This window comes from Crocodylus siamensis, chromosome 2, assembly GCF_052110815.1.
Source record: "Crocodylus siamensis isolate JL-2025a chromosome 2, ASM5211081v1, whole genome shotgun sequence".
NCBI classification, from domain to species: Eukaryota; Metazoa; Chordata; order Crocodylia; family Crocodylidae; genus Crocodylus; species Crocodylus siamensis.
The window spans coordinates 58,337,669-58,351,382 of NC_143396.1; the positions used below are offsets into that span (position 1 = coordinate 58,337,669).

The 13,714-nt window shown below is 39.2% G+C and overlaps 2 protein-coding genes across 7 annotated transcripts in view; one reads left to right on the forward strand and one right to left on the reverse strand.

The window, feature by feature from the left end:
- PPAT (phosphoribosyl pyrophosphate amidotransferase) overlaps nucleotides 1–13,714 on the reverse strand; it is a 96,699-nt gene that overhangs the window by 79,323 nt on the left and 3,662 nt on the right. The gene's annotated exons all lie outside the window — the stretch shown is intronic.
- Nucleotides 1–13,714, forward strand: part of PAICS (phosphoribosylaminoimidazole carboxylase and phosphoribosylaminoimidazolesuccinocarboxamide synthase) — a 74,820-nt gene that overhangs the window by 39,013 nt on the left and 22,093 nt on the right. For 5 of the 6 annotated variants that reach the window (XM_090035973.1, XM_090035975.1, XM_090035977.1 and 2 more), the window contains 4 exons: nucleotides 907–978; nucleotides 2,136–2,537; nucleotides 3,481–3,546; nucleotides 5,969–6,156. In XM_090035973.1, coding sequence (XP_089892099.1) covers nucleotides 907–978; nucleotides 2,136–2,537; nucleotides 3,481–3,546; nucleotides 5,969–6,156 — 728 coding nt within the window. The remainder of the gene's footprint in view (nucleotides 1–906; nucleotides 979–2,135; nucleotides 2,538–3,480; nucleotides 3,547–5,968; nucleotides 6,157–13,714) is intronic. The other variant, XM_090035974.1, reaches the window with a different exon arrangement.

The following is a 13,714-nucleotide window of genomic DNA, read 5'->3' on the forward strand; positions in this document are numbered from 1 at the left end:
TGCGGATAGAAAATTAATATTAATCTGCCCTGGGCTGCCTGTCATGCAGCCCTCAATGGCTTGCCAAGACTCCGTAAGCGGCCCCCTGCCCAAAATAATTGCCCGCCCCTGCCTTAGACCAACACGGCTACAACCTACAGCCTACCAAACAAGAACTCAACAAACCAAACACACAGGCAGCTCTGACTCATTTATCTCTCTAGAGATGGATCTGGTGCCTAAAGCTTGGACTTCCTCTTCATCTTCTTCTCTAGCTCCCAGCAAACTGCTTGCAAACTGGCTGTCCCTGCTCACTTTTGTTTTCACTAGGCTTTTCACAATTAAGACATTGTGAAAAAGTAGTATCAAGTGCCTCAAAATCTTTAATATACCAATAGTCAGTCATGAAACATTTGTAGGATGGGGAAGTACCATTATCCCTTCTGTACAAATGGAGAACTTAGGAGCACAGAAATTTGCCAAAGACTGCAGTGGAATAGAGAATTGGAAACCAAGTTCCCATGCTAGGGGCCTACCCTACACTGTTCTCATCTAACCAATACATTTAAATCTTTACACTTCTAATATATTATCACAGGGCCTGCTAATTGTGATTTAACAAAATTCCCACTTCTGTGCTAAGCAGTTCTCTCACGCATCTTCATACTGGTATTTACATTATATTAATAAATACTTGTGTTGCAGCATTTTGTGCTGCCAAGTGTTGGGAAGATAAATATCTGAGTTTTAGTTCTAATTTATTATAGAGGAGGGAGGGAAAATAAAATTGGAGGCAGCTGGAAGTAACCTTACATGGTTTGTAGTTATTTTAATTGAAATAGATATTGTGGAACTGGGTAAGGTGGGGAGAATATAAACATTTTACATCTCTAAATAGACTTAATCTAAAACTGCATTTTCTAATAGATGATGATTCTGTAAGCACTACCTCAGAGGATATACCTGGTCCATCAGTAGCAAAGCAGAGAGCTGGGACAGGTAAGTGTCCAGTTTCATACACACCTCAGCTTAAAAGGAGAACATGTGATTTCAATCTCAGTAACCCCAAGGCAAGTCAGAAGGAGCTTACCTTAAAGTCTGTAAATTTAAACTACTGTTACTTCTCATCACCCACATCAATCCAGCTTTTAGTGAAAGTGAACTAGTTGACTATGGGTGACAATCTTTTAGCTACCAAAACATTTATCTTGACAATATACAAGTGATACTAGTATGCGGTTAACTGAAAGCATAATTAGTTTCATTGAAACCAAATGGACGAATCACATGTCTGTAGTTAGGCATGCACTTATGTAATATGCTTCAATCATAAGTTTCTTAAATGTATTATTTCCCATTCCTGCTGAAGTACTAGTAAAATCCTGTCATCCATCTTAAATTATAGATATTTAAATTAATCAGCTCCCTAAAATCTGGTTCATACTTTAGCTACTTTGGCTCAGTTATTTTTTTAAAGTCTCTGTAATGGTTTTCATCACCATCTCAGGTCTGTAACTACACCATATTATGTCAAACTTGTATTTAGAAAATTACACTAATACTCCCTATCTGATGATAAGGTCCACATTTTTTAAAAAATTAGTCTATAAACTTCCCAAGCACTTGAAAAAATATATTTCTCTTGGTGTCCCAGATCACACTTTGATACCCAGTTCATGAGTATGATCACCATCTATATACAAGAAGCAGTCAATGAGCAAAATGCTAATCTGGAACCATTTCCACCTTTAAACATGTTAGTATTCATGTCAGCATTTCCTTTTTTACTTGTAAAGAATACTTAAAGAGCATTTTTCTTCTCATCATTGATAAAAGTTGCTGTTTCAGTTTGTACTCTATTGCTATTCTCTGCAGAGTATTTGGATAAAAAAGTTGTAAAATCAATAAAAGGTGCAATCATTGATAGAAAACCAGAAATCTCAATGCCTTCAGGAGGTCAAATGAAGAAACAAAACACTGTACTATATACATGACTAAAGTACATATTTTCATAGATCACAAGTTTTTATGGCAGACTATCCAGAGATTAATGGTTATTTGCTCTCCATTCCATTAAAATAAATGTTACCTACAATATATTCTCATTTCTGGGTGTTCAGCAATACTCATTTATTGTTTTATTCATGTTTTTTCAGACAATCAAATTCCCTCGGATGATGCACAGAGTCACTTTAGAGTTATTACAGTTACTGATACGGGTGCAGGAAAACACTGGAGTGATAATGAAGTCAGAGCTCTGATAAGCATATGCTCAGATGAGAAAATTCAACAAATGCTTGAAGGAGCAACAAGAAATAAGGAAATTTTTGAGGAGATTGCCAGAAGGCTAATGAAATGTGGAATAGATAGAGACTGGAAGCAGTGTCGCACCAAGTACAAGAACTTGAAATACGAATATCGGGCACTGCAGAAAGAAAATGATCATCTCAGTAATCCCAGAAGAAAGATGAGGTTTTATGATGAAGTTGATTCTATCTTAAGAAGACAACCTCTAAATTCAGCTAGCTGGGAATGTGAAAGCTCTAATCTCATATCAGGTACTAAGAACAGCAGAGCGAGCTCAGTCTTTTTAAATTAAATGATAGTTGCTCTTTCACCTGCAAGGGAACATAGTGCCAGAGAAGACAAAGAAAGGGTACCTTAGAATCTGTACTGCAAGAATAAACTAGCAATAGTCAGTGAAGAAACTGTCTTTTGATATTTAAGGAGAAAAAACAGAAATGTCAGAAATGGTCAGTAAGACGTATAGGTTTGCTTTCAACAAAGTGTAAAACTAGTTAATTACAACATGAGAAATGGAAATAAGGTGAAATGACAGGTTGTAAAGATAATCAAACAGGCTTGTAAAATATGCATAAAGAACTGCAAAGGCAGAAACAAAAGGAATCACAGGACATTACATTACTGAAGCACAGTATAAAGGAAACAATAGGAACCCTGTTTCAATGCGATATTATATTCAATGCTCCCCATTAACTTGATGTAAAGGGTATCATGATAAACATCTGTGCCTTGGACTTTATTTAGTGGATGTTGCATATTATACATAACCTCAAAAACCTTCAATCAATCTCAAGTTACCTTTATTATTAAAAAAAACCAAAACAATATATATAATATATATTGCCTTCATTTTGGTACCCTAACATGGTCCCAGCAAACTGGCAGTAAACAGTACCATGCCATTATTTGGCACTGTAATGAAGTTAGTACTGTAATAAAGTGACAATACTGTGTTTTGTCAGCACCAGCAAGGTGCAATGACATGAGATAACACAAAGCTCATCCGATTCTGGATTTGGAAGTATAAACACACTTTCTAATAGTACCTAATCAGATCAGAAGATCACTTTTGCTCTAAATTGCCTTCTTCACCTATTTATTCATATATTATAAAGCCAGCTTTGTTTGCACATCTGTTCTTTTAGAGCACCACAGCAGAATATTTATTCACACAATACTTTCCCCCCCTTTTATAAGATACAGTGGGAGATGTTACTGCAAACATAGGACCCTTGGGTATCAAGAGGAAAGCGTCTGATGATGGTAAGACTTTCTTGCCTTTTTGGAGGTATTTATGAACTGTTGCAGAGTTAAATGCCAGGTGTAAGTTTAAACATGCTATTATTTATTTGGCTAACTGTGAAATTTATTCAGGGTCTAGGAAAAAACCCACCCGTGATTTATTTATTCCAGTGCTTGCTAGAAGTGAGGGAAATGTAGCATTATCAGCACAATAATCTACTAGAAATTAAAAAAAATAGAAGCAAGAAAAGAATACTTTAGAAATTTCAGACATTGGGAGAAAAAAACCCAACAATCCCCCACCACACACTTAGTGGAGGTGTTTAATACCATATTAGAAATTGTGGAAATACAAATAGGATACCTATATTTAGAGAGATAAAGACTAAAGGAAGACATCAGAGCACTACAAGCCTGTAAATCTTACATTCACAGCGAGGAAACTTTAATTGAACTATCTATGAGTGCACCAACAGAGATTCTTGGGGGCTGATACTAATAGCCAATTTTTAAGGAGGCATATCGGCCAATACTGATACGATTTCTGATACACAGCTCTTCAGCTTGAAGAGCTGTGTCCAGCTGGTAAACTGGTGTGGTAGAAGGGGAGGGAAGGGTGTAAGGAAGGGGGGGTATGCAGATCAAGGCCCCTGCAGTGAGGGAGGAAATGGGGCAGGTGTGTGCCCTTCGATCTGCCCAGTCAGGAAGAGCCTGGCCCCAGCCTGCCCTGCCCTGCACAGATCTGGGGGCACACCCACCCCGTGCCCTCCCAGACAAGCACCAGACAAACCATGTGCAGCAGCCCCTTCCTCACCATGGGGGCCCTGATCTGCCCCCCACACCCTGGCCCCCTCCCCTTCCACCACACCAGACTTACCAGCTGCACACAGCATTCTATACTGCTGAGCTGAGGCCGCATGCACAGGCATTTATCAGACAAATTAATCAGCCACATCAGGCCCATTTCCAATACACAAATTTTTCTTCATATTGGTGCCAATCCAATATTGGACCAATGTACTGGTGCACCTCTAGCACTATCACTGACAAAGGGAAACACTCAAATGGTAAGAGAATTGTGCGTTAGCTTGGGCCTTTCTTCCTGTTAAGCTTATATTGGAATTTTTTTAGGAAGTTATTAATGGAGAAATATGGAGCTTAAACAAAAGACATGCTTGGACATCAAGGAATCTTTCAGCACAGTATCAAACTGAGCTAACAGAACAGTGACAGCAAGATCTGAATGGCTACAAAATGGATTGGTTATTTTTGTGCATAAATAATGACTTGTTGGGAGGGGAGCAAGCATCAAATACTTTGTAGTGATGGACTTAGTGACTGCATGAGCAGAAAAACATCATATGCTATGTATAAATTAACAAACTGTCTTTATTTGTGACCAAACAAGTTATATTGATATGTAAGTTGTCATAAAGAATTTAAGATGCTGATCAGAGAAAAGCCGAGTACATAGGATTCCATTTTATTTTCATGATTAAGTGAACGTTGGGCAGCTCCTAGAATGCACCAAACAATCAGCTATGTAGAGAGGCACAGAGCACAAAAATCAGAAATGGTATTTATTATTATGATCATTCCTGGGCTATCACATGCCTATCATATTCCAAAAAGGAAATCAAGATACTGAAAAGAGGTCAAAAGGAAGGACAATTTAGAAATTGGGAGGGGCAAAGAATGGAAAAGAAAAACCTGAATTGTTTTAATCAATACCTAAAAAGGATCACTCGCTTACTCAACTCAGGGCAAACTGCTCAAAAGGGAGACATTGTTAAGAGTTATGGAACGTATAAAACTAAGCAATTTACATTGATCATCAATGGATATATGTAACTTAAAGACGAAACTTGTTAGTGGGAAGTCAAAAGGTATGAATGTGTGACAGTATCAAGAGATACTATAAGAAGTCAGTCAATTTCTGTCCTGTTGTCCCTGGTGTAAATAATTCGCATACATCAGGCAATTCTGTGTCCTACCAGCAGGTTAGGACAAGCAAATAATAGTATTTGGAAAAAAGCATATGCCAGAAGTTAGAGCAGTGGTTCTCAACCTTTTTAGACTCACCCCTTACCCCACTTTAGACTCACAGGTCCCCTCAGAAAATGCCGGCTTTTAGTTTTCACTCATTTTTTAACTACAGAAAAAAGAGCAACTTGTCTATTGCAAAGAACTCAGAATAACCACAACAGGTAAAAATATTTTTAAAACTATGGATTCCTATTTGAAATTTCTGGGTTTATCTTGAAGCAGTTTGTCCACCTAACAGTAATAACACTGTGTGGCACTCCATGGCACCTCTGAAAGGATCTCAAGGGACCCTGGTTGAGAATCACCAATTTAAAGTTATGCAGCATAGGTTTCCTTTGTTGACCCTGGCTTCATCAAACTACACCTTTCTTCTAACACACTGTGCTTTTCTCTACAGGGCCAAACATTCCTCATAAGAGGAGTGCTTCTGAAACCACCATAGTCCAATTTCCAAGAATTCTAACAGAGAGAGGACATACAGCAACAGAAGGCAAAAAATCACTTTTAGAAAGGCTTTGTAAACAGGAGGAAATGCAAGACATCAAGAGAACACAACTGTATGGTAATCCATCAGCCATACCACAGGTTGGTTTAATTAACTTTCTAAATTAGCATGCAAAGAAATTTTCACAGATGATAAAAGGGAATGTAGACTATTTGTATCAGTGCTCAGTTGTTTCCCTACCACATTTTTTGTGTTCAACTCAGTTAAAACTAGAACCAGAACAGGTTCTCAGTCCTTGATAGTACGCTACAGCTTTAGAATTAACTAAATTCTAAGAAAATTTCACCCTGATAAAGCAAAAGAAAATTTCTGCTTGAATTTCATCCCATCACTTCTAATGACCCCCTCTTTGACAGTTGTGAGTTACTGCATCTCCTTGTATTCAAAATCTTTCCAAAGAAACAGATGGGCAATGTGCAGCACGCAGGCCACAAATGGTACATGCAGCCTTTGTGTGGCAGACCAGGGAGGAGAGAGGCAGCACAGCAGCAGATAGGGCAGGAAGCAGAAAGCAGAGCAGCAGATTGAAGAGTGGAGGAGAATTAGTGGCACTTGGAGAAAATGCAGGGCTAATTTGCAGCAGCCCGGGTTAAGGGTTAGCATAGATATTTTTTAATAAAGGGGTAGTGAAAATGTAAGATGCATCCAGAATAAAAATTAATCCACTCTTCTTGACACAGGACAGTGATAAACATCTTAGAAATAGCTAAGAATTATTATTCTTCTCAATCCCTTAATACAACTGTTGCTTCTCCTGACCTTCACCACTGTTATTAGTTAGAACAACTTTGCATCACCAGTAACCTTAACTAAACTGTTGCCTTTTGCTTTCTCCTACTTATTAGTATGTATACCAGATACGCATTTTAATGCATTAAAACCTGTATCCCATAAGAGACATAAGACAGCTTCTATTAATCTCTCTACGCTTTAATAAGCAAACATTCTCTAAGATTCCTATAATTTAGCCAGTTTTCAATCCTTAGTAAGATTTGTCTTAGATTTAATAGGTGATTTAAGGTTCTGGATTCCATGACATGAACCAGTGTTAGGCATTTTTTACTTGCACAGAATAATGCACAGATTGCATGTTGTAGGGATGTCATAATACAACAGAGGCAGGAAGCCCTGGCATCCTAAAGCACAGGTGTGTGTGTGTGTGGGGGGGGGGGTGGCAGAGGTTTTTCCAGCAGAGCATGGTGCCCCTCCCCCACTCTGATTGGGGAAGGGGCCCCAGAAGTCTGCCCCTCCCATGTGTCAATCTCCACAGATTGTTGGGACTTCTAGGGCCCCCTCAGCCAATCAATCGGAGGCATGGGGGGGCCTGGTGTCCTCTGCTGTGAAACTGGTACCCAACACCATAAAATCTGGAGGCAGCCACCCCAAATTAGGTAGGTCCCTAACTATAGGAAAGTGAGCATCTCCTCCTGCGGCCATGTTCTCGAAGGATAAGAAACACCTAACATTTTGTATAGAATCCAACCTTAACTGTTTGTGTTAGAGTCATGTTGAAAATGCCTACTAAATGACACCCCTCTAAGTTACCTCGGCAGGAAAAACAGTTTCCTTTTGGATTCTAGGTAGAAGCTGAACTACTCAGCCTTATTTAGATCAATTCACAGCACACACAGTAGTGAAATGCGAGTTACTTAGGTAATTTTAAAGTCAAAGTTTAGGTACCTTCATGGTTAGGCAGCAGGAGTTTAAGCTTTGCAAGGTTAAACTTAGGTGCAGCTATATTCCTGAGTGCTACTTTAGACACCCAAGTCTTACTGGATCTAGCCTTCATATATTATCACATAGTTATTTACTATCCTGTTAATCTTTTATGGAGGGACCTTATACAAAGTTTCCAAAGAATCCAAGTCAATCATTTCCATGGTGAGGATGTTATCTACTATTTTGTTAACATTTTTGAAGCAATTCTAAGAAGCCAGAGAGAAGGTTTTCCCTTTTTTGTAGAGAAGTTAAACCTATTAGTTTGTCTAGTAGCACGCAGATGTACAATTCTTTCAAGGTATATTTACCTGATATCTTTCGGATCTTAAGATCTCCATCAGCTTCACAGGACAGACATGCCTTAGTTTACACATACACGAGCATGCAAACACCCACCCACCTGTCATATGAAATTCATTTTGTTCTGTGTAGTACCATAAATAATTTGATTCTGCAGTTAGAACTAAGTGCTTGACTTCACTGCATTGTTAGCTTGAGCTGTTATTTGAACAGTACCCCCTGACAAGACTTTTGAGTATGCCCAGTGCTTTAAGTCCAAATTAGCTGGCACATCAGGAGACAGGACAAAGCTTGAGTGCCAATACCACAGACTGTGCCAGTCAGCAGTGAGATTGAGTATGTCACATTTCCTCATGTGCTACCACTTAACCTGGAAGCAAGGTAGCTGCATTCATTCAGAGCTTTGCTCAAGCTAATTAGTACTGCAAAGAGGCCTTGATGCACTGCCACATCAAACATCACTGTGCTGCTTCCAGGTGATAAGGGAAGGGCAGCTGACACAAAGCAGTGCATCACATTTGCCAGACAGGGTAAACTTACAATGGAGATATGCTCTGGATTTAGCAATGCAGTAGGAACTCATCTACTCCTTGCTGTTAATCCAATCACTCTGAGCAGCTTGAATGTTGTTTTGCAATACAACTGCTCTCACTCAGGCTAAACCAAACTGAGAAGAATAGATAACTCAAGTGAGCCCTTCACTGGAGACAATACTTATACAGGAGCTTATACTTTACAATTCTCTCAGTGATGCACAAATCCAGATCGAGTCCCGCTTGCTATAGGATTACTGTAACAAAACCTTCCCTGAACATGCCTAAAAAAAAATCCAAAGTTATTTCTGTCCATATTTGCATAGAATCAAAGAATCATAGCAAAATATGGATGGAAGGGATCTCATGTTCAGCTAGTCCAACCCCTGCTCAAAGCAGGGCTGTCCCCAACTACCTCATCCCAGCCAAGGCTTTATCAAGCCAGGTCTGAAAAGCCTCCAAGGATGAAGATTCCACCCCTTTTCTGGGAAACCTGTTCCAGTGCTTTACTACCCTCCTTGTAAGAAAGTTTTTCCTAATATCTAACCTAAGCTTCCCTTGCTGCAGCTTGAGACCATTGCTCCTTGTTCTGTCATCTGCCACCACTGAGAACAATTTATCTCTATCCTCTTTGTAACCACTCTTAAGGTAAGCTGCTTTTCTGGCAGCTTAAAGGAAGTTTCCTATCTCCTTCCTTTTTTATATTAATATTCTTGACATAAATTATAAAAATTCCAGTGTAAAGAGACTAAAACATGCAAACTGAGCATCAGGATAATTCTGCATCACTACAGAACTGGTACTCTGTTATACTTAGGGTTGAGCAGCCCTTTCTGTTTAAAGGGGAATTATTCTAAAGAATGTCAATCAACATGCCGAGTTTGATTGTCTAGAAATCTGCTGTGCCTTATTTGAGTTCTGGACAGTATTAGTGGCTAAACTGTAATGACCAAGATATTTGGAGAATATGGGGTGGAGTGAGCCTTGTCATTTTTCACATTGTCCCATTTGAAAACTAGGATAAATCAGGCAGTGTGAGGCTGTACCCAGCTTCCCCGTTCTCCTCCCCCACCCCCCTTCACAGACTTATTTCTCAGGCCAGTGGCTTTGACCAGAAAGGCACATGTTAAACAAAGGATTGGAGCAACAGCAATTCTCAGGGAAGGCAGAAATCCTGCACCAAGCAAGAATAAAAAGTCCCCTGCCCTTACATGGGAGTCTAAGCCTATCCTCCCATTTGCCTTGGTGTGTCAGCCAGGTTTAGGTGAGCCTTCCTCCCTCTGAAGGAGTCTTGAGTCCTTCACCTGCCTCTATGAATAGGGATATTAAGGGCTCAAAATGGGGCTGTGAGGAGGTGGTGCACGGAGAGGTTCACACTTCTAGGGAGTTGGTTCCAGACAGCATTTACCACCAGTGGATTGTTCTCAGCAGAATGAGAATACTCTGACATGAATAGGCCACTTCACACCTCTCTGAGCCTCATATGCTGCACCAGGGAATGATGCATGGATGTCTACAAAAAAACTATGCTTCCTAGATTTATCTTCCACTACAAAAAAACCCCCCAAAACACAAAAAAACCCAACCCCACTGATTCCAGAATTGTCTCTGTATTGTATCCACTCCCCAGCTCTTCAACCTGCAGGGCCCAGTGACACCTCTCTGGGGTGGTGAGCTAAGCAGAGACTACCAGGCTACTTTGGCAGGGCAGAGATGAGAGAAGAGAAGGTCACATTCAGCCACTGCATTTTATGCCAACTGGAAGAAACCAGAGGTGATGAAGAGGGACAGCTGAGTAGTGGTACAAAGGAAGGACAGTATTTAACACACAAAGAAATTAAAATGCCTACAAATATTGTAAGCATATGAAAAGTGACTAAACTTAAATCTCTGAAAACCAGGACATGATGAATTAAAGGTAAATTTCTCACCCACAGCACAACCTTAACTCTGCCTCAGCGTGCCAACAATGCTTTTGTTAGAATCCTGTCGATACAGATCCCATGCAATGCTTTGGCTATAGTTTACACAAGCATGGTATGGTACAGTCTAATTTCACCACTCCTCAATACAGCCTCTTAACAGAAGAGAAGCAACAAACAACAGCTCCTACTCTTAGAATTTTCTTTTGTTACATACTATGGTCTCTCTTTTGCTAGACCCTTTGAGTGGCTAAATCATTTCATGCCCAGCTGCAAGGAGGAGAGAGTTAGCTGTACTACAGTGGTGGCACAGACCTTGATTTTTTATTTGCAGGTTTAGGCAGCCTCCGCACACAGGGCACTACCTAAACTCAGCAAAAATTAAATTAAATTGAATTGAGTTCACAAAACTAGTATAAAAAGCAGCTCAAATGCTTTTAGCAAACTATATGTACATTCTGCTGCATAATTTGCAAAGAACCACATGCAAGAACTAGTAACCAATGTGCACAGCAACATATACCAGCTGCATGACTAAATGAAGCTGACATGTTATCCAATTTGAACTGTAAGGGGCATTTTTGTAGACAGAGAAAAATTAATTACAAAATGTGAGGTTTAGATGGTGCACGGGTGTAAACACCACTGCCCTTCCATGCAGTGTAATTAATTTGGGTTTTGCTGTTAATGAGCCAGTCTATATAATCTCCATAGCAAGTCTGGAAGCACCACAGGGAAACATGCCCTCCTCATTTGCTCCTACTCAGCAGCATGTCCAGAGTTCAGAAATCAGGCAGTGAGAGCCAGTTTAGCATGACTGTACACACCAAGCATACCTGGGACAGACAGTACATCTAGGCACGTGCCAAGGGCTGGGCTGCACTGGCTACATTGCCTAATTTCTGGGCAATGGCATGGTGCTGAGACCAGTGGGTGGAACACGCTTGGCAGCATTCCCAGACTCGCTATGAAGACAGTAAAGGTATCTGATAAAACTATAAATTCAAGAGAACTGTTACACTGAATTACCAATTCTATTTCATTTAGCTCCTAGATTTTCCTTGGTGATCTTCCATCCAGATATTTAAACACACTTAGCCCAGTTAGGCTGCAATATTTAACAAGATCATAATATAAAATGGTATAACTATAAGCTGTTAAATCTCCCCTAAAGGAAAAAAAAAAAAAGAGTCTATTGACTGCACAGCAGCCTTGTTGAATAATTTGGTCAAGAATTGGTTGGGGGTAAAAAGCATAAAAGAGAAGCTGCAGTCTACTGGCTTTGACTCATGGCAAATCCCATACATAGAGCCCAACATAGTAACTGTTCTGAACTTAAGCAGATTTTCCACACAGAATGGACACAAACTTTTTGCTTGGAGGAAAGTTGAACACATTCAGAAATTTTCTATCTAGCAGTAGCAAGTACCACAACTGGAAAAATATCCCTTAGAGTACAATTTCTTTGGAAAAAAATTAACAGACTTCACACTTGTTCCAAAATTGACTTTACAAAATTTGTCCTTGTCAAGGACACAAATGATGTTTCTGCTTATTTGTTGCTCAAAGTACTCCTCCTCCTCCAAAAAAGAGAGTTGATTACCAATATCTTTTGACTTGTTGGCTATATCAGCATACTGTACTGGTTTTGTTCCCTGGCTCATGGAGATAATTCAACAGAATCATCCCTCTCAGTTTTAGACTGTGTAATACTGCTTTAGTTTCAAACAAAGTCCACACCCAGAGCTAACATTCAGTGTGGGATAATTATGTTGAGGATCAACATTTTAAACTGGATACTTATTTACATTTTATTCACTAGCCTTCCCATAGTATTTTCCACAGTAATATCTGAGTGCTGGTATTTCTGAAGTCACAAAAAGGATGACTTCTGGGATTCCTTTATTATAAGAGGAAGTGTCACAGGGTTTAAAAAAAAGGATCTGGACTAACACCCTTATCTTTTTTAACTATAGCTAAAAGATCCTTCCATGCTGGATGTCCTTCACAGCATAGTTAATGAATGTGAGGATATCATAGGTGAGGAAGTACAGATATGGCTGTATCACACCTTGGCTTAATTGAGTTCTTACTGCCTTGAGTCAAAGTTTGCTTCAATTCTTAGAGCTCACATATAGGAGAATGTTTTAACTGGTTTAAACTGAGTATATATATTCATAGTGCAATCAGTTGTGTAGAAATTCCTATGAAGGTTTCTTTTGGTTTAATTTTATTCAAGAATGCATTTTAAACTAAGATAACAGCGGTGACAATCTTTTCAATAATTTAAAATCAGTATAAAAAAATCCAAGTTAAAGTGGTGCATTTAAGAACTTGTCTAAACAAATCCTAAAAAGATTAAAATTCTGCCTTTCGTTATGAGTGGCACCAGAATCTGATCAATAACAAGCCAAAAACTTCTACTCTTTGAGGAACAGATAAATTACAAAACAATTTTATGAAGCTTTAGTTGTTTTCATCAATAAATTAATAAACAAAGTTTCCCATAGATTCTATGCACTTTGGCCCCCCCACAGTTTCACTGAAAGGAACAGTAGTACTCAGATGGGGCCAGAGCAAAAAAATCAGAGCCCCCAGCAAACTAAACCTTTAGTGGGTAACCCAAAAATCTTTTCACGTCAGATTCATGAAACCTATGTAGCTATTGGTTCCATACTGCGGGAACACACAAAGTGGCAAAGTGTTTTAAAAAGACACTGTTGGTGTTTTTATTACATAATCCAAGCATGGCACTTTTCACACAGATGAAGTGTTACCTAACTAACCATTCTTCTGAGGGGAATGCCTGTTTTTCCTTAAACACCGAGTCAACCTTCTCCAGACTGTTCATAAGTACCTTTCACCTTTTTCACTTCTACTTCTTATAATCCCAGATCAGATGTGTTACTGAGAGCTACATTCAGACCACATTCTGACCCCCAAGATGTTGCACAGAGTAATGGGAATCATGTGTATCCAAGGCCCTTAGTGATTTACTGAATAATTTTAAAGACTTTCTCTTCTTACTGCAGATCTAACTCATATTAAAAAATTACTTGAACAGTAGTAATATTGGGCCTTGGCCGACGGGTCCAGTGTGGCTTTTACTAACTCTTATTTTAGCTTCGTTTTTGTTTGTTTTTAAAGTATTTTGTTCATGTGTA